This window comes from Haemorhous mexicanus, chromosome 6 (assembly GCF_027477595.1).
Source record: "Haemorhous mexicanus isolate bHaeMex1 chromosome 6, bHaeMex1.pri, whole genome shotgun sequence".
Lineage (NCBI taxonomy): Eukaryota > Metazoa > Chordata > Aves > Passeriformes > Fringillidae > Haemorhous > Haemorhous mexicanus.
The window spans coordinates 36,152,037-36,173,078 of NC_082346.1; the positions used below are offsets into that span (position 1 = coordinate 36,152,037).

A 21,042-nucleotide genomic window follows, 5' to 3' on the forward strand; every position below is an offset into this window, starting at 1 on the left:
TTGGTGGACAGACTTTTTTCTAATCTAATGTTCTGTAAATTCTGATTCAAGCTGTCATCTACCTGTTGATTTAACACTTGCTAAAAACTATTTCAAGAGTCAAAAAGTAAAAACAACCAACACTTAGCAGTTTAAGTGAGAAGCTATGAAGTTGTCACAAGTTATGCCACATTAAGTCACTTTCATAAAGAAAACAGTTTGTACTAATTGAAAACAGTTTCGTGACCCGTGTTTTTTATAATACTTTTCAAGATACTACATATGACTTGAACTCTATCTTCTGACATTTAATTATTTACCTAATAACTTTATCTGAAATTATGACAGCTTAACATATGAGATTAAAAGAAGGGGTCTATTATATCTTTCAGCAAACAGTTACATATGAAGCTATCATCAAGCAACTCAATTCCTTCATTTTTATAAATGCAATTGCAGAATAACTCTTCTTGCCTTAGGACCCTATCCACTTTCCAATTCACCAAACAATGTAGCACAATGTGATATCATTAAATAATAGCATGCAATTTTTGTTCATGTTTTATATCTTGCCTATCTTTTACTGCTAGATTAGCCAGACACCTCTCTCCTGAACAAAACCACTGACAATAGAACACTATGTACACGCTCCCATGGCAGCACTGTCAATTAGACTCGGTTGTAAGAATTACAAAAGAAAGCATGAAATGATAAATTACAAAAGAAAGCATGATAATTAAAATCTTACTTCTACCAGCACAATAAGCATCACAGGATATATTATTAAATTCACCCAATGTACCTATATTAATGCTGAGGCAGGTTCTCTGGATTATTGCTAGAGATGCTGCTGCTCAGACAGGAATGCAAACACACGGCTTTATGAAGCTGCTTAAGATACTGTGTTTCACATATGCCTGAAGGGGATCCAATAGATGCATTTAATTACAGATCAGGGTAAGAAGATAAAGCACTCTAATCTAGAAAATCAAATTAAAACACAAATACATTCACAGTTCACAGAATTTTGGAATGGTTTGGATTGTAAGAGACTATGAAGATCATCTAGTTCCATCTCCCTCTGCTATGGGCAGGCTAGATCAGGTTGCCTGAAGTCTCATCCAAGCTGGTCTTGAACACTTCCAGGGATGGGGCATCCACAACTTCTTGGGATAACCAAATCCTAACACACAATATATGAGTATACTTTTCAAAAATTCTACTTAAGTATCTGTGATCTATTGCAGATCAATTATTTTAACATTATCAAACAAGGCTATTATTTCAGGATTTTCTTTATAAACCAAGTCAGAAAGCTGAAAATAAATCTAAGACATAGACCTGCCTTGTGTTCAGCCTCAGATATGTCCTTCCCTTTTTCCAACGCGAAGTCTTCCCTACACATAAGATCAAGACTTTTATCATTTGCAGATAACTGCACACAATTTGCTGCACTAGGGGTGAGACTAGGGGTTTAAGCTACATACCAGGATCCTGAGAAACACCAGTGTGTGCTCTTTCATACCCGTTTGTCTAGAAATTTCATGTATAAACACACAAATTCTGTTTAAGAATGCCTAGAGTCCTCCTCGATACCACAAAAATCTCACTCAAGTAGTACTTCACTAAGAAAGATAAAGAGCTATCAGAGTTGCATGTACTTCTCTCAATGAAACAAGTAAACATGGATTCAAAAGCCTGGAATAACATTAGCTAGTTCAAGTCCCTGCAGTAGAAACATACTGATACTTGGCTGAGTTGTTCTCCATCCCTGCTTGTAGCTGTTTGAGAAAAATCACCTACTTCAAGTTCCTGTAATTCCTTACCCTTCCACATACACAGTTCAGATCAACTCCTGGGTTGAACAAGTCTCAGAAAGGGTTGTATCTTGAGAAGTTATAAAATGTACAGTATTACAGGCAGTGTTTTGCAGGAGGGGTAACTCTTCTATTTTTAAGATTTTCCATGAGCAAGCAAGAAATTCTGATACCCTAAGTATTTCAGAGAATGAGATTTTTTTTTAACACTTGTTTTCAAATCAGAATCTTATACTGTACATACTACCATTGCTCTCAGATTAATATCTCTTTCAGGGATTTCCTTTACCAATATAGTATACTAATCAGTTAGCTTTAACAGGAATCCCAGACTTTACTAACTCATTCTTTGATCCTATGAAGGCCAGCCTTAAATTTAATTTAAGAGACTATACAGCAAATTTATAGTGGATTCTTGCTGTATTAATGATTATGAACTTCAGAACTGAACACAAAATGAAGAACAATACTATACGAACTGCATCTGTATATTCCAGACTGCAGTAGATTTCTCTTGCCATTGTTATTAAACTTGTGTTTATTTATCCTTCTGTAATGAATACATAATGAAAAGGATTCAGTAACATAAGCAGCAGCTGCATCCTGAAAGGTTACACAAATGCTACCCACAGAGACCCTATAGAATATGTAATACAAACAAGATACAGCCAAGACTGATGATCACATGAATGACCCTGCAGAGTTAAAAAACCCCCAGCAATGCATAAGCAGAAAACCATTAAATTTTATTACTGCATTATGACAATGCTAATCCATAGACTGAGGTTTAACAGAGTGTAATCAATTGTACATCACTCATTCACCAGTACAACCCAAAAGATGGGGAAGACAACAAAGTAATTTTGAAACATTCTCTGCATTTCAAAGCAACAAAACAATCCCAAAGGTGCACATATGAAAAGGGTTAACTTGTGACATCACTCTGCATTTCCTTTGAAAGTACATCCAGTTCTTTAGAGATGTCCATAAGAAACACCTTTTCCTGCTCATATATTATATGACCCCTTCCAGATTCTAAGCCTTAAAAGCACATGGTTTGCATCTATTGATAAACATCAGTTTAGTACATCACCCTCCTTATATAGGTTTCAGTTTGCTTTTTCAATTCATTACTGTCTACACTGAAAGGAATGCAAGCTCATTTATTACTGCTACTGCTTCTACTTTTCACTCTTTCCATACTGTATTATATTGGTGAAGAAACTCCTGCAGATCCTCTTGGCATTTGAAATATCCGGAAATCGTATCTTGACGCCTTGTTAAATCACATTTCGGATGTTCTGCAGCCATAATAATTTCCAGTGAATAATACTGTTTGTGGCATATTATTCAGTGAATAATATTCTAATTTACACTGGTTAGTCCCTTAATCCAGATTCCATTTCAATACAATGACTACCAAAAGCTAAAATACCCAATCTATGAACATGGGCCCTATGAACATGTGCTTAGAACCCTCAGAGGTTCTTGTAAGATATCTTTTTGTACTCACTATCCAATAAGATAAAACTAAATTCTGTACAAATTACAGCCACACCAGTCTCAAAGAATTAACCTGAAAAGTTAGACAAGAATTTTTAGATTTATACTGGAAACATCAGAAGTGAGCAGTCTACCCCTTTTCTTTACAGTACTAATTGCCCTTTATGAAAGCTTATAGTCACTTAGCAACTTGGTGGTAACTGCCTTTGTTTCAAGAATATTGATAACTAGATTATGAAACTACTGATCCAGTAAAAATAACATCTTAAAATAAAGGACATGTCAGTCAAGTTACTCCTATTCTAGGAAGTTCTATGTGTACTCTGAGTCAGACTGCTTTGACAGATAAAGCACATTAATCATGAAATAGCTTGACAAAATTGCATTTTCCTATATTAAATTTTCAGAATTTTCTGAATATCAATTCCATCCAGATTTTGAGATGTTTGTAATATGCTTAAAGTGGAACAAACCCCAGTGTTTTAAAAAACATTTCTACAGTTAGGAAAACAATTTTAGTATCAGCCCTCAAACTGATGCATTCCTGTTATGATTTAAATTAAATTGTCTGCTTAGGTAGCACTTTAAAGCTGAAAGAATTTTCATTTCTTCTATTCCATTTTCTATATATACACAGATGTTTGACAAAATGTGTTATTAACATGTCACACTATAAGAGAAAGTATTTTATGTGAAAAAATGAAGTCACCATATTACTGATTTTTTATCTGTATTCTTTTGCAAGAAATGCTGTGAGAAAACTTATAACAAATAGAGGAACTATGTCTAAAGCTAATTTTAAAACATATGAAGATGTATGTGTTGAATTCAATTTGTACCCCTCTCTTCCATGTTTACTCAAGCATCAACACATGGACAATATAATAGACTATTTGATATATGTGACAGTATTTGTGGAGGACAAAAAAAGCTGAAGAGGCTGCGAATTCTCTTATCATTGAGATTAACAGGCGAAAAAGAATGAAGCATGAATGATAAAGCCAAAAAGCTTTCCTAGAGGGAAGGAGTAATACATCTGAACAGGTGGAAAGGAAGCCAGAGCACAATCACAGAAGTTGACAGCTGAATGTCATACCTTTAAAAGAACGCAACACAGTTGTTTCCTGTACTCCATCCTACAAATGTGTGCTAATGGACATTGTCCTAACTCATTAACTGACAAAACTACAGCTCTACAAGGATGCACTAGTATTATTTCTTCGTATTATTTCTTCACTATTTTGTGAGCTTCTTACTTTTTTCAACTAGTTTTAAAACCTAGCTCTATGGCCAAAAGAAACACAACCATTTTTTGGGAACAGTTTCTCTACCCTTCAGTTATGTGCAGAAGCTTCCTGCACAGAGCTGACAAGCAACTCCTAGGACTGTTTTAATCAAATATTATACAAATCAACTGATACGTTTTGATCTCCTATTAGACAATCAGTAATACAGCAAGGAGTTCACAAAACCTGCCAGAAACATCCAACATCCAACTGAAGTGCAGACAAAGTGATCAGGGAAAATAAGAAATAGGAATTATGTACTCCAAGTGATTCCTCCTGAACCTGGAATGAAGCCAAGTGATAGGATATCAAATTTTCACGGAAATGGCATAGCGGAAGCCTGGGTTTACAGCTGCAGCAGGATTCTAGAAAGAAAAGGAAAAACAAAGAAAAACAAAAATATGGTCCAAAAGAGCAGATGAGGTATTGAAAATTAAGAGCTTTACTGCAAGATGGAAAAGCCAGAAAGTGGATTCTTTAAAAAGAGCAGGAAGATAAAAGAGAGTGGAATAATCACATGAGGTTAACAATCAGCAACATTACTAGTGTTAGGAACAGAAGAAGTGACATAAGCAGAGGAGGATTAGTGCTATGTTTTCTTTCAAGAAAGGATAGATTCTTGCACAGAGCTGGACAGCTGGAGATTGAGTTAAGCAGACACAGCGCCAAGTGGACAATGGCTTGTTACTAGTGAATATTCACATTCAGGAAGGAAGTGCGCAAAATTAAAACAAGAATTAACTTGAAGTGAAACAACTATGGTTAGTGACTGAAACTTCTCCAAGAAGCAATAGCCATGGCTAAATAATGCGATTCATTAATCATAAAGAAAAAGGCATATTTTAGAAGTGGAAGTAACAAACAGAAACCTTGCCAAAGTAAAACTTCCACAAATCAGAAGCCTAGAAGAAGTTGTCCACAACTGATTTGTTTTAGAATAGTAGCTACTCACAGAAAGATGGAATTTCAAATATTTTTCCCATCTTCTAAAGGCATTACAGATATGCAAAAAGGGGAAAGACATCATGAAACCACATTGATTGCCCTAAATTATGCAGGTGTTTTTTAAAGAGAGAAAAAAGCAAATGGAAGAAGAGAAATACTGTTTGAACAGGTCCTCATCAAGCAGACCTGAGAACCATATAAAGTTCTTTAAAGAAGTGACTGAGCTGAAAAGTGAAAAAACATGGGTTATGGATAAACACTTAAAATAGAAAAAGCAGAGCAGTGTATAGTCACAGATACGTGTAATTTTTACAACATTTTCTACTCATCACTGAATTTTCAGCCCAAAGCAGTAGTACACCTCTGGTCATTCAAGTCTTTGAGACTGTGCTACCTACCTAAATGAATGGTTAAAACTGTTCTTGACACCATTTCTACTTGTTTAGGCTGCTGCTCTGGATAATTCCAGCAGACAGTCTGAACAACACCAGTGCCTCACTACACACTATTTTTTAAAATACATTATTTAACAAAAAAAGACTGGATCAGATGATTATTTTAAGGCTCCTTTCAACCCGGGCTGTTCTGCCATTCTCTGATTAGTGTAACATAAGGACTGAAAAATGATTAAACAAGGAAACATTTTTTATCATATTTAAAAGGCAATTAGAGCCTTTAATGAAATTAATTTCTCATCACATGGATCACAAACCCTCACAACCATGACATACTTTAGTCCTCACAGTATCTAAGTATAGACAGAAAGGCCTAACTTGCAAAATGGCAAACTCATGCTCCAACACATCATTAGAGGCATGAGAAGTATGTGGTTCAACCAGCTGGTGTAGGCGAACACGCTGATTCTTTCTGTTCTGCTCTTCCCCTCCTCACCCTTCTCCCTGGCAGGAACAAAAGCTATTTGACCTAAACACAAAAATATTTTATTAGGATACATCAGGTTCTAGCTGGAACACAAAACCCCCTCACTTTTAGTTAAAAATTATATGAACACAGATCACAGAACATATCACTGGAGGTGTGAAAAAATGACTGGACGTGGTACTTAGTGCTACAATTTAACTGACAAGGTGATGACTGGTCAAAGTTGGACTCAATAACCTTAGAGATCTTTTCCAACCTAAATGATTAGGTGATTCACAATACTTCCAAAGTACAACACAAAATCCAAAGGCAAACTTGTTTACTATTTATCTCTGGGTGGTCAGGGGAAAACAGGAGACAAAAGAAGAACATATTTTGAAATTAAAAAAAAAAAATAGGAGTCCAAATGAACAAAATATGAATTGCTTTTATCAGTCAATCCACAGAGTGGTTTATGAGTTTAGGCTCTTCCTAATGCCACTGTAAAAACCCTCCCTTTCCTAGTTCCTAAGAAATTTCAAAGCATCTCCTCAACCCATTTTCTGTTTCCCATACTTAAAGACAATTTTTGTTTTGTTTCCCGACTATCTTTCATTACAGATTGAACACTGGGCAAAAATGCAGCATTCCCTGAAATGGTACAGCTGAAGGATTGTTGGCATATTTGTATGCCAAACTTATGCGTGCTAAACCTAAGAAAACTATTCTTAAAAGAACTCATGATAAGTGAGTACAAAAATAAAGGAGAACAGAAATTATTCCAGAACTTTTAAGCATTCTTTACCTAGATGTTGTTTACTTTTTAAGCAAATTCAACAAATTTCAGCTGCCTAAAATCTCAGATAGTATTCTAGACAACTTTAGATATTCCCAAACACTTAAACAGTCAAATTTTCTTTAGCAATCTGTCATTAATGCAAGCGAATAAATATAATGTCTGGAGGTTTAAAGCTTTTGTTTACTTCAGCTTCCAATTTTTTGCCTCACTCAGAAAAAGCATACTTTGTGTAACTGCTTTAAATACATGTCGAAAACACTTCTCTTGCTAGAAGTAAGAGAATGTTCTTTTAACATTCTATTCCCTTCCACGTCATTGATCCAGTCACAGAAAGCTGCTCTTGCCATTACTATGTGTGTTCCACACTATCTGTGTTCCACAGAGTGACATGAGGCACAGGTTTAAGAAAACTAACACAGCAGGGGCTGCTATCATATTACCCAGGAAAAGCATTTACCAGTTATTTCATCCAGCAAGACGTTTATGTTGCAGCTTCCCTTCCAGCTGAGCCTGTCCTCTCAAGACAGGTCTAAGAAGACAATATGAAAAGAGAATTAAATGCTTAAAGTAATTTTCCAATAACTAGTTAGAATTAGGGGCTAAAAATGCCCAAGGAACTTCACTGCCTGACAAGTCTGTTCTGCAATGCTATAAAGTTTTCTCAGACTCAGCTCCTAAAAATTTCACCCAAATGAAGTTTTGTTTAAAACAGTAACATTAGAGAATTTGTAGGGTTTTAACTTTGTCATTCCCTGAGGCTACTGAGAGTTACTGTGTGCTGCTGAGCTCTAATGAACAGAAAAGCAGCTGACTGGGTGTGCCAGACTTTCTCTATGAAGTTGTTCCAGCTAAACAGTTACTACAGATTGTTTTAACTTGGACTAATGGGTAGGCTCCTCCCTGATACGAGGCCAACAAAACTTTGCATAGTTTATATTCTCTCAGCCTCCCCACCCTTCATATGTTGTTTTTTCCTTCTTGTTAGGATATGCATAATCAGAGTACAAAAGCAAGTTACTAAAAATCTAAACGTAAGTAGGCTGGAGGAAAAGCAATGTCTGATGTAAATGCAGAGCACTTGTTCACAGTAGCACATAGACATGCATACATGAAAATATGAGCTTGTTTTTATTGCAACTCTGAAACATTCAGATATTATAACAGTGAGGGATGATCAGACAGATTTAGTTCATTGACTAATTCCCCCCACTGTGTTTTTCAGGTGTCTTGCTACTTGATTGGTATAGGAGCTCCTCTGGCAGCAGTTTCCAAAAACTGGGGGATACAGGCTAAACACACCACAAAATCAGTCATTTCTGATCTGTTCTTTTTCAATTTTTCTTGCTTTAAAAGGATTATTTACAGATTAAAGTCCCAAACAGAAAATATTTAGACATCAGAACTGCATTATTCATCTTTCTTTTTGTCAAGGCAACAATAAAATCTACCTAATGATAGAGAAGCTTGATGCAATATTCTAATCAGCTTAGCAGTTTCTCTGTTAAGTACTTCTTACGTGCTGCTCCGCGCTGAAAATTACTCCATAGTACAGTATCTGAAGGCCAGATGTATGGAGAAAATTTACAGGCTTTGACTCATACAGCTTGCAGTACTGTAAAAGGATAAGATTTTAATCTGATGTTTACCTACTAAAAGAGTCTAACACAGTAAACATTGGTCAAGGAGAAAGAGAACTTAAGATTTTGTTCACAAGATGATATTACTTCTAAGAGCAGAACTATACAGCTATCAATGGAAATGCTTTCTGAAATGCAACATCAAGGGAACATTCCAGATGTTTTCTGCCCAGTATGATTCAAGTTCAACAATCCATAATGCAGTGAGTCAGGGTATTATACATACTACACTCCAGCACTACCAAAACTTCTAAGAAAACTGTTCAGAATGAATCCTATTGCAAAGCAAAACACAGGAGTTTTAACTCTTATGGTACTACAAGAATAACTGCTGCCAAAACTAGCAATTAGGGGATACTCACACAGGTCTTATGTGCATGGTTGCTGTACTCCAACTCGAAAGGACAGCTACCATGGAAATTTGTTCAGTAGAGCCTTACTTTACAGCTCTGCATTTTTATCACATACAAGATAGCAACAAATCCTGCCAAAAGCCTCACTTGGACAAAGAACGAACAAACTGTTTCCAAAGACATCATGACATTCAAACATTTTAACCTGGCATTAAACTTGATGCAAGCATCTGCCACATTCTGGGCAAAACGTGGCACTGAAATATGTCATCACCACTGAAGTAAGGTGCTGCCAGCTCTTGAGGTATGCAAACCTACCCAGCACAAGTAATTATGATAAATGGATAAAGCTCTACAGAGCCCCCATTCTCTTCTGAACACGGAGGGGAGTGAGAGGTCTGCAACATAACTACTTTTTGTAGTAATTTTCACTGTAATTTTTGCATACCTCCATGAAAAACACCATGAAGTCCAACTAATAATCTCATCAAGCTTCCTTTATGATAAATGAGGCAACAAGCAGCTCCCAGGGTACACTTCCAGTCTACAGTTTTACAACCAATTTGTTTTGTGCATAAAGAAGAGGCTGACCCCCACCTTGTTACAACCTCCTTTCAGGCAGCCGTAGAGAGCCGTAACATCTTCCCTGAGTATCCTTTTCTCCAGGTTAAATGACCCAAATTCCCTCAGCTGCTTCTCAAAGGAATTACCCTCTAGAACCATCACCAGCTTGGTTACCCCTCTCTGGACATGCTCCAGCACCTCAATGTCTTCCTTGCAGTGACAGGCCCAGAACTGAATGCTGGACTTCAGGTGCAGTCTCAAAAATGCTGAGTACAAAGGGACTGCTCTGGTCCTGTTGCCCACACCATTGCTGATACAGATCTGGATGCCATTGGCCTTCTTGGCCACCTGGGCACACACTGAAACATGTTTATCCAGCTGTTGACCAGCACTCCTAAATCCTTTTCCACCTGACATCTTCCCAGCTGCTCTGTCTCCAGCCTGCAGTGCTGCCTCGGGTTCTTGTGCTCCAAGTACAGGATCTGGAACTTGACTTTGTTGAATCTCATACCACTGGCCTTGGCCCACTGATCCAGCCTGCCCAGATCCCTCTGCAGAGCCTTCCTGCCCTCCAGATGATCAACACTCCTGCCCATCTTGGTGTAGTCTGTAATCTGCCAGAGGATGTACTTGATCTCCTCATCCAGATGATAAATGAAGGTATTAATCAGGACTGGGTGCAACACTGAGCTCTGGGGAACAATACTGATGCACAGTAAACTGTTAAGCTTTATAAATCTGCTACAATTCCATTCTGAAGGATTTTGGGGGAAAAAAAAGTGCTAAACAGCAGACATATAACAGCACACCTTCAGCTTGCCATTTAGAAAATATTTCCTGCATGTGAATAAGATCAAGTAGGGTATTGGGAGGATGGATAGGAACACATACATTCCTCCTCCACCTTAAAAAGAGAAAAAAAAGCAAACCAAAACACACCAATCTTAAGACTAAATGCTTTCAAATACATAATTCTGTAGCATTGCTGTAAAAAGATGTCCTCCTACACAGAATTCTTGTGGAAAAGGACTGGTTATATTATGTTGGACAACTCAGAATCAGAAGGGATCAGAGCATCGAGACATATTAAGCATACAATCAATAAATGCTTCCTACCCTCCAAAGTAGTTCATAATTTTCTATTTCAATATAGAAAATTATGGGAGAAAGATCAATAATGAAGAAGAGAAGGTTAATCTGGCTTCCACTCAAAATGCACCAGTTCTGTTTTTCAAAGATCCTTAAGAAAAGATTTTGAAATCTCTTTTAAAAAATGGAATTTGAAATTTATTATTATTATGAGCAACTGATATTTGACCTTATAAAGCTCCTTATGGGAACCCTGGAGTTAAAATACCAGAAGTACCTAACAAAGACAAAGTATGTTCCAAAAAAGGAAGGAAGAGTCTTGGTTAAGAACTATATTCAGTATCAAAATAATTCATAATAAGTAGATGAAGGCAATTATGTTTTGTTAATATTAGCACTAGAAGCTATATGCTGTATATGTACATTTAATATATATTTATTTAGACACACATAATACAGTACATGAATGTAACCATACTGTGCAACAATTTGAAAAACATCAATGCTTTCCATTATCCAACTTATGGCCAGTAAATATAGGTCACTGAGCACATGGCAAGAGGAGCTAGACATAATTTGCCCTACAAATTCCTGAACTATTAAACCTTCACTTTAAAGAAGCCATTACCAAGATGAGATAGTGAAGAAAGAAGCTTGTTTGGTTTGTTTCTCTGTTCTGAAAAAAGGAATTTGAATTTTCACAACAAAACACAATACAAAACTTGTATTGGACTCTGTTCAGTCCTTGCTGAACATCCCACTCTGTGCCCAGATGTTCATCCATGATCCAGTCTGGGTCCATGGGGCTGGACAAAGCACCACAGCTGGCTGCAGCTGTCTGTAAACACCTGTCCAGGTCCGAGCTGGCAGAAGACTGGACCACCATTTGGCTGGTGTGCTCTTCCGGGCTGACCAAATCTCTTATGTCAGTCATAACCTTTTTTGTATAAATAATCAAATATTCAATAGAGTCTGACAGTGGGTCAGATTGAAACTGAATATGATGAACAGTGACGTAACATTCTCACAAAATGTAAACAGAGGGGAAAACACCACCCATTGGCAAGTAGGCCAATAACCTATATTTCTGAAGTGACAGTTTAAGTATTTTATACTTAATTCAAAATTCTAAATAAGGCTAAGAACTATTTTAAACAATTATGTTTCAATTACATAAGACAATGGTGACAAAATGAAAACTTAGACCTGATCCAATAACTCTCACTAGGTCTGCTAGTGTGGAGGAGGTGATAAACATCCACTTTCAGCTTTGGATTTCTTGTCTTTTCTCTGTGTTAAATCCTCTTTTACATTACAAAAATCCCAGTGTTCATTTTCTCTGTTCTGCCTACAGCCACACCACCTCTGTGTTCCCATCTGTCTACTCCTTTCTTGTTCTTCTTCAGCTGAATAACTCCTTAAAGATCTGTCTTGGTTCTGTTTGCCAGTTTGACTTGGCTAGCTTCAACACTAGGCTAGAAAGCTGCAGGAAACCCAGCTGCTTGGTTACCACCAGGCTATCAAGCAGTCTTGCTACAGCTTTCTTAGCTTAATGTGTGTCCAGTTTCAGATTACAGGCTTTAGCTAAACCTCTTTCAAGCATTAATGTTTACTTCTAACCATCTAAGTATTCAATATTGTACAATCAAAAAACCCAGTACATACTTCAAATACCAATACTAAAGAAGACTCTTCCTTACTCTCCCATCTCACTCTGCTCAATATTTGATTCTTTTAATGGTTCACTGTCCCTTCTCTGAGGCTAAGGGCATTCTCCCTGCTCAGCACCTCTATCCACACTTCCAGAAATTCAAATAAACAACCATGATAAAATGTCTTTTCAACACCAAAATTCAGTTCAACACTGAAAGGAAAACATTTAACTCTGGTTATAACAATTTGTGCAATTTCTCTGTTTCAAAGTGAGCAGTAAATAGAAGTAGCTGTCACAGTGGCTGATGTTTCATTTTCTGTACCACATCTTGGATGAAACTACAACTAGACATGATGTTTTATATTTATATCCCCTAAGGATATAAGGACTCAGTTTCTATTCTTTCAACTGACAGATTCTGTTCTAAAGAGTAAACTATCAAATTCCTTTTGCAAAGGCCGAACTGAATTAGTCCAAGAAAACTATGAACACAGAGATATTCCAGTCACTTTGTTTACCTAATACATAGCAAACCTGGGACAAGAGTCAAAGGCTAATAAAGGCATTTCCAGGGAAGAGGTTCCAACACTCAGCACCAAAGCACATGAAATGTTGCCTGAAATGTAAATACAAATTCAGAGCTAGCCATCATTGTGACTGCTTCACTGTACATATTACATCAAAAAAGGAAGGTAATCAAGTATATTCTGCTGTCCCAAGATAAAATCCATCTTGGATTGTTTGGGGCACAGCTAAATTGCCATGACCACATTAACTTAGCCTTACTAAACAGAAACTTTTTCTGTAACAATGTGCTGCAACTAAAACCATTATTGCTTCACAGCCATTAGGAATAGGCAAAAATCACAGTTTATCCTCATCACAATTTCTTTTAAACAGTGGCAGAAACACTTGCTGCCCAATGCGTGGTTTTGTGCCTTTGATGATTCCCGACTACATAACTAACTGCACTTGACCCTACTGAATTGCATAATCTTGCTGAGCAGGCTGCTTGGAATGCGACATCAAACACAGCCAGGCAATCCTCTCCCTAGTCACTTAGTTGCCTACTGATATTACCAGTCATACTGTACTCTCATTATATAAACTAGAAATGTATATGAGAAAACCTGGTCTCAGATCTGTGCAAAACACCATGAACAGTGAGCCACATGTGAGGGTTCTTGCAATATCAATTTGCAGCTTTTGAGTGTCTGCCACAAAGTAATTTTATTTAGATCCTGAACGCTTCTCCTTATCATAAGTGGCAAACTCTGCTTAAGTCAGGACATCCACTATTTCTTCCCTACTTATAATATGCTGTGGCAATAGAACAGTAAATGCATTTAAGACCATTCACTGTCTTAAAATCCATGTTGACTGATACATATGAATATGGGGCAGGGGAGTGGAAGAAGGGCTATCAATATATTGAATAAAAGAAATATCAAGACCAAAAAAAATCCACCTATAGAATATTTAGCCTACAAAAAACTGTAAGCATAAAGAACATCTCTAACCTTTAATAATGAACATGGGTATCAGACACCTGGGTATCCCAAAACTTACTGCACAGACCTAGAACACGATTGCTCTTTACAAGACAACTTAGAAAAAAACTAGACTGACATTTGAAAAATATGACTTCCAAAAGAATTTGCTTTGCTTAAAAACATTATTGATTTGAACATTTCTTAAAGAGTTGAGAGGCCTAGATTAGTTTCCTCTACACCTTGAGAAGACTGAAGCACACAATTCTTAGATCAACACAGAGTATTAAAACCACAAGTCTATGGAACAGCCATGGGGAATCAATTTTTAAATCCTTCCTTGAAGCTCTCTATGTGGGGAGAATGGCTGAGGTCACTTGGCTTGCTCAGCCTAGAAAATAAGAGACCGAGGGAAGGCCTCACTGTGGTCCACAGCTTCCTGAAGAAGAGGAAGCAGAGGGTCACACATTGATCTCTACACTCTCATGACCACTGATAGGACCTGAGGAAATAGCATGAAACTCTGTAAGGGAAGGCTTTGGCTGGGTATCAGAAAAAGGTTCTTTATTCAGAGGGTGTTCAAGCCCTTGAACAGGCCCCCCAGTGAATTGGTCACAGCACCAAGCCTGGCACAGTTCACAAAGCATTTGGAAACGCTTTCAGACACATGGTGCCATTTTTGGGTTTACCAAAATGCAGGGCCAGGAGCTGGCCTTGATGATCCTTGTGGGTCACTTCCAACTTGGGATATTTTATGATCCTACAATGACAAGCAAAATACTCAGCTGTAAATGAAAGGTCTTCTGTTTTGTCTCATTGACCTAAGTATGCGAGTGCAATTCCTCTGCAGCTTGTATTTTAACAGAAGTATTTGTACATATGTATCTGAATAGCATCTCATCCAATAACATTCAGTAACATTTTTGGGCAGATATGTGATGTGCTAGAACAGTAGTAGAGTCACTGAGTTTTACCTCCTATGCTTTGAAAGTTCTAACATTATTTAAAAAAATAACACCACAATTTGAAAGAGTCATGAAACTCTCATTTAGTCCAAAAATAATGGTACTTTTCTGAGAGTCATAGCACATTTCTTCTGGCCACTAGCTGTACTTTCAGCAAGATGCACACACTCAAAGGGAGCAACTGATATGCCTAAAAACATAAGTGACTAAATGACCCTAAATACCAAAGGTATTCACACATGCTCAGCTGGCAGTCATTGAAACACGGCATAAAAATTACATTGTACATCACTTTAAAGTCCTGAAAAGTTCATCCTTCTAAGAAATATCTTAATCTAACTAAGGAAAGACTGTCACCAAATATTCTATTTATTCATACTGTGCAGCTGGGCTGTGAGAACACCCAGGGGTTTTAAACAATGAAACCACCTGTTAAATTTATTATAATATATAAATATAAATAGCCTAGATCACATGGTTCCTCAAGACAAAAGGTATAAGTGCTATAAGTATCTCATTACACTATGAAGATAGGAATCACCCAGCTCCTTATGGCTACAGACAACAGCCAATCAGTTAATCAAAGATAAACCTAAACAAATAAATGGATGTCAAAAGTCATTAAACTTACCTGACAGGCATATGTACGTTAAATATTCACCCTGACCCCCTGTAGCTAGAAAAGGAATCTTTTTTTTTGTTCTTCTTTTCACTTGAACAGCTCCCAGCATCCTTTCATCATGTGGGGCAAAAATCTCTTTGCTGATTGCAGATTTGGCATTCATTGTAGATCAAAGGTATAGCAGACTGGTGCTCTCTAAAAATAAAATCATAAATATAAAACAATATTAGAAACCCTTAAGTTATATCAAAGTCCACAATATTAGAAACTATTAAGTTATATCAAAGTCCACTTACTCAGGCATTAAAAACTCTGACCTTCAAAGAAAATTTTTAATGTCTCAAAGAATTTAGAAAATAATTTCATATTTGTAAAGGCAGAATTTTCTAAGTATTTAAGTGTGTTCACTGAAATTGTTCTCCACACTTCTTAAATTTGTTTATACAAGCTAGCTTATTTTGGGCAGAAGTACTAGCACTTCAGTATGTTGCAAATTCTCCTCAGAAAAACACCCTGTTTAACTTCATGCAGCATAAAATCTTCATTAATTCCCCCTCTGATAACTGAGGGAAACTAAGATCTGAGTCCCACATACACAGGGAAAGCTCTGCAAGGGCTCAGGGAAGGAATGGTTGTGCTGGCACACAAGAAGTCCTGTTCACAGAGGACAGAGGCAGCTGCAGACTTGGTGAGAGCGTTCTTCAGGAGCACTGCTCCTGGTGACATCACTTGATTGCATAGCTCTTGCAACTCTGCAGCTTTAGCATCTCATCCCCTCAACTCAGGAATTACTGACTGGGCAACTGCACAGGAAACAATGTCAATGTCAGAGACACCATCGGGGTCAATGCAGACAAAACCACACCTCTCCTTTTGGGTTGTGTAATTCTGACCCAGGTCAGTTCCTCAATGTGTTTCATAACAAAACAGCACAGTTGACTTAGGAGAGACATTTGTCTCAGGAGATACATACACATTCATAGAGGAAAAAATTATTGTAGAGAACAGGGAGGGAGGAGGGAAGCTGCTTAGTCATGCACATCCCAAAAAACAAACTTCACCGCAGCTTGCAGAAGAGCCTAACTAAAGGAGGGAGAACTGAAAGGGGACATTAACAGGTTCTTTGTGTGAACTGTCACTCCAGTTAGCTCTGCACTGAGGTCTTGCAACACATACACAGGCCCCCATTCATGGAAACTGCTGAATGACACCTTTGATCGTTCCAATGTAACGACACTCCAATGCATATACATTAATTTACGCATTTCTGTATTAGTAAGACTTTCAAGCTGACAGATCTTTTTGACATCCTTAGCTTTCTTAGTACTGATTATACTCAGGCCTGAAATACCTGATAATTCTGTCTGTGGGATCATTTGATATTTGCCATAATTTAAAATAAAGTAAATAAACTACAGCCAAATGAGATTATAAAACCAAAAGGGTCATGGGTTCATTATTTTTCTGTGAGCATACTACCAGCAAGGTAATTGCCTCAACACTTTCAGTCTCAATGGCTTGTTGTCACTATTTACAACATTCCCTTATCTTAAAAAAAAAACAACCAACCAACCAAAAAAAAAAACTACACATGAGACAGCACAACTTAGTCTAAACTGAATTCACCACTTGCTAATTTTGGGATGCAAACAGAATCCTATGCCAAAAAAATTTGTAACAGCATACCTCAGTTAATCAACACAGAGGTGTGTGAATTCTGACACATTTTAGCATCAGGTCATTTTACATGAACCTTTAAAAAAGTGAACTGGATTTAAAAATGGTCTCTATCAAAAGAAAAATCCAGACCAATTTCAAGGGATCAAAGAATGCATAGCTCCTGACAAGCTGTGTTCTCACAAGTCCCAACATCTCAGATACCTATAACAATGAATATAGGTACATGAAAACAGAATCAAAAGAATAAACTTACAAGGTAGTTACTTAGAAAAAAGTTGTGAAAGAAAATGTGTTGTTTTCACATTCATCACATACTTCTCTCTTCTTCTGTGCTATAGAAAGATTTGCAAACTACATCATAACAGCATTTGAACTGTTGGGACACTGCAACTAGCTTTTGGGTTAATTATTTTTTTCTTTTTTTTTAATTCAAGGCTACTGTTAACAACAATGGATTTAAACACACAGACCTCCTCCTGACTGAGCTAGAGACTGATAATTTTTTCAAAACCCAGATCTTCCTGTGCCTAAAGAATTTTCCATGAATAGCTTTTTGGGAAAACACACAGAAGTGCTGTCCGGTTAAAAGACACTCAAGTGACATTCAACTGAAAAAGTGCTTTACAGATTACAATGATTTGATGCTGTTAATTCTGCAACTGAGTTGTTGAATAGATGTTTTCAGACATTTTCTTAATGGTCACAGACTGTAAAATAAAATATTATTTCAAAGATTACTCAGGGATGTAAAGGCTTCCTGGATTAAGAGAGGATGCAAGTTACAGTACCACAAAATGTTTTTCTTAGCTACAGTATCACAAAATGTTAGCGGTTTACTGCTGCATGCTGCTACTGGCTTTGACACTAAGCTGGTTTGTATACAATTACCAGAAGCTGTACATAGACACAGTAGATACCTGGACTGTGACTGGAACTTCCAATCAAAGTGTGGACTCCTGGCTTCAGAGATTGTGATCCTTCTGTTCCCAGAACTTGGGCTCACAACAGCTTCAGAAGCCATATTCAAACAATTCTAACACAGAGTGTACTTGACTCAACTGCCAAACCTGATGTGAAAACTGACACTAACACAAACCTCTGAAGCCCGTTTATTTAAAGAAGAGAATAACTAACTGTGCCTGTGCACAAACAGACTTCTGAGATTGAGATGTCAATATAGTTTAGATGAAGTTTTTTTTCATAGGTCAAAAAATCAGCAGCTGAATTCAAATGAGCAACCTTCTCCTATGCGCTAGTAGATGTATGCAGAAGACCTCTGTTTAAATAAGTAAAGCCTTCCAATGCTCCCTGTTTTCACAAGTGGAGATAATACAATCTCTGGCAGTTTTACTTAATAAATAAATAAATATATACACTTCCTCAAGGAACATGAATAAGTGTCATTTTTTCCCATTCTCCAACAAAATCCCTCTTGTCATTAAAAAAAAAAAAAAAAAAAAAAACCAACAAACCCAAAGCCCTGTCTGTACATGCACAACTTCACGTTACATATGCATATTTCTTTCCACAATTATGTTTTCTCTTGGCACACATTCCAGGATAAATTCAAACCATCAGCAGTTTCCACTCAAGGCCTGTATGAACTCATGCACTGGAACACAAACTTTTTCCTCCCATTTGTACTCAAATACAACATAAAATCCTTAAAGAAACTTTGTTGGAGGATCTCTGAGCACTCTCAGACAGTGCATTGCTCCTTGCAACGTTAAACCCTCTGAGGCAAGGGGGATTTAAAGGTTCCAGTAAACCTAAGAGTTCAGAAAGAGAGACCACATTTCCTACCTCACATGCTTTGTCCCACATATTTACTTCCACTCAAATTATTATTCTGATGCTTTTGGCTAAACAAAAACCCCCTTTTTCTTCTGCAATTTTTCACTCCATCTACTATAGCATTATGGAACAGGATGTCAGCATTTACACTGTGCCCCCAGCACACAGAAGAAACAGAGAGGAAAGATTCCTGTGTGGATTTGAAAAAGTGCCTGCAATGCGCTGCTCATTTGCATCTTCTCACATCTTTCTCTACTAGAGTTCTTCTCCATTATATTTCTATCACTAAAAGCTCCCTCTGTGAAAAACTGACTATTCTTCTAGAAGTATGTGAGAGGACAACAATTAAAGGCAATTTCTTAAAAAGAAGATTAAATAAAACCAAGATAATCAAGCTGAATCCTTAATGCATCCCACATGCTCAATAACAAAAAAAAAAAAAAAAAAAAAAACTGGACAGTTTTCTAGTCAGCCAGAATCTCAGACTGTTTTCAGGCATACAGCCAGCAAATAGCTAATTTATCTTTACACCCACATGTTTCATAGGACTCTATGCAAATAAGGGAAAAAAGGGGATTTACAGTATCTTTGTTGAGGGTATAGGTATGAAGAAAGGAAACTAATCCTCAGCATTCAGAATTCAAATAGGAGTAAATTATAACACAAAGCAAGAGCTGGAAAAAGACATTAAGGTTTCCAAAAAAAGGGAAAAATGTTCAGTATGCTAAACCTGGCTATTTTCAAGGATCTTTAGTTTAATCACAAACATGGATGTGCTCACAGGACAGGCTAACCACTGAAATGCTGCCTGCAGTGTGAAATCATCTGAGCAACCAACTATTCTTGGAATAGTAACTCTAGCAAGCACTCAAATCTGCTTTTAATAAAGCCACTACCCCGAAAGATGACATCTACTTAAGGAAATCATTGCAAGACACTGTTGCCAAAAGAACAGCTTTGCTATTGTGATAGTTGCCTGGTATTTACTTGCTGGAAGTGTTTAAACTACTTCGAATATTACAGGTCATCAAAATCTTGTATTTGCTGTCATCTCAAACAAATAGCAAGTACAATTCTGCAAAAAGCAAGAAAACCCATTTAAAACCCAAGGCAACTAATTTATAAATTTTTAAAGAGCAAATATTAAAATATACAAGTTTTAAAGTTGGTTTGCAATACATTTATTAGGCGTAACTTTATCCTAGAGGAACAACACCAAGTTTAATTAGCTCTGCAAACAGGGATCAAATGTGTAGATCAACCTTATTCTGAAACAGTCAAGGTAATATCTTTGAAATGCTTGAACATAAAAAATAAATCAGATCATCTTCTGTCATCCTATTTTCAAATTTAACTTTGCTTTAAAGATATTAATTTAAATTAGGACAATAGTAGCAGCCACCGCAGCAGCCAGAAAAGTTCCATTAATTCCTATTAACATGGGTTTATGACTTTTAGAAGTAATTACTGAAAAAACCTCAATTATTCTCCAGAGTTATTTGTAGGCTGTCACATTTCCAATTTATTTTTCCAAATAACTTCTCAGCTAAGACTGGTTCATTTGAGTAATGTATTAATTCTAAAATATAAAAATTATGAAATTGGATCTGTATTTGTAGCAGTTCAAACTAGAAACAAGAAATATGTTTTCATTTACATATGTAATTACAAAATAAACTGCCCAATCAAACTGAACAGGACATAAGCAGACTTCAGAGAGCAGCAGCTCCTAATCACAAAACTTGAATCTTACATGCTAAAGCAGTAACTTCTTTCTGTCTTATATTGCAGCCCACCAAGACCAACACATGGCAGAATTTACTGTAAATTTGAAATACAAGCCTTAACTTTGTTTTTAATCAAGACATTGTTTGATTAGGGGAATTTAGCAGCACTGTTTACTGAAACCTTCAAGAAACCTTGTTTGAATCACTGAATTTCTCAAAAGCTCCTAGAATAAGCAAAAGAAACATGAAAGACTATACTGGCTACCATACTGCGTCG

General features: G+C 36.9%; 1 protein-coding gene across 6 annotated transcripts in view; it reads right to left on the reverse strand.

Moving 5' to 3' along the window:
* The window catches only part of STXBP6 (syntaxin binding protein 6), a 94,580-nt gene that overhangs the window by 41,788 nt on the left and 31,750 nt on the right, over positions 1 to 21,042 (reverse strand). For 5 of the 6 annotated variants that reach the window (XM_059849834.1, XM_059849830.1, XM_059849831.1 and 2 more), the window contains one exon: positions 15,574 to 15,759. In XM_059849834.1, the coding sequence (XP_059705817.1) occupies positions 15,574 to 15,727 (154 nt within the window). In that variant the 5' untranslated portion in view covers positions 15,728 to 15,759. Of the gene's footprint in view, positions 1 to 15,573; positions 15,760 to 21,042 lie in introns of those variants that run through there. The other variant, XM_059849835.1, reaches the window with a different exon arrangement.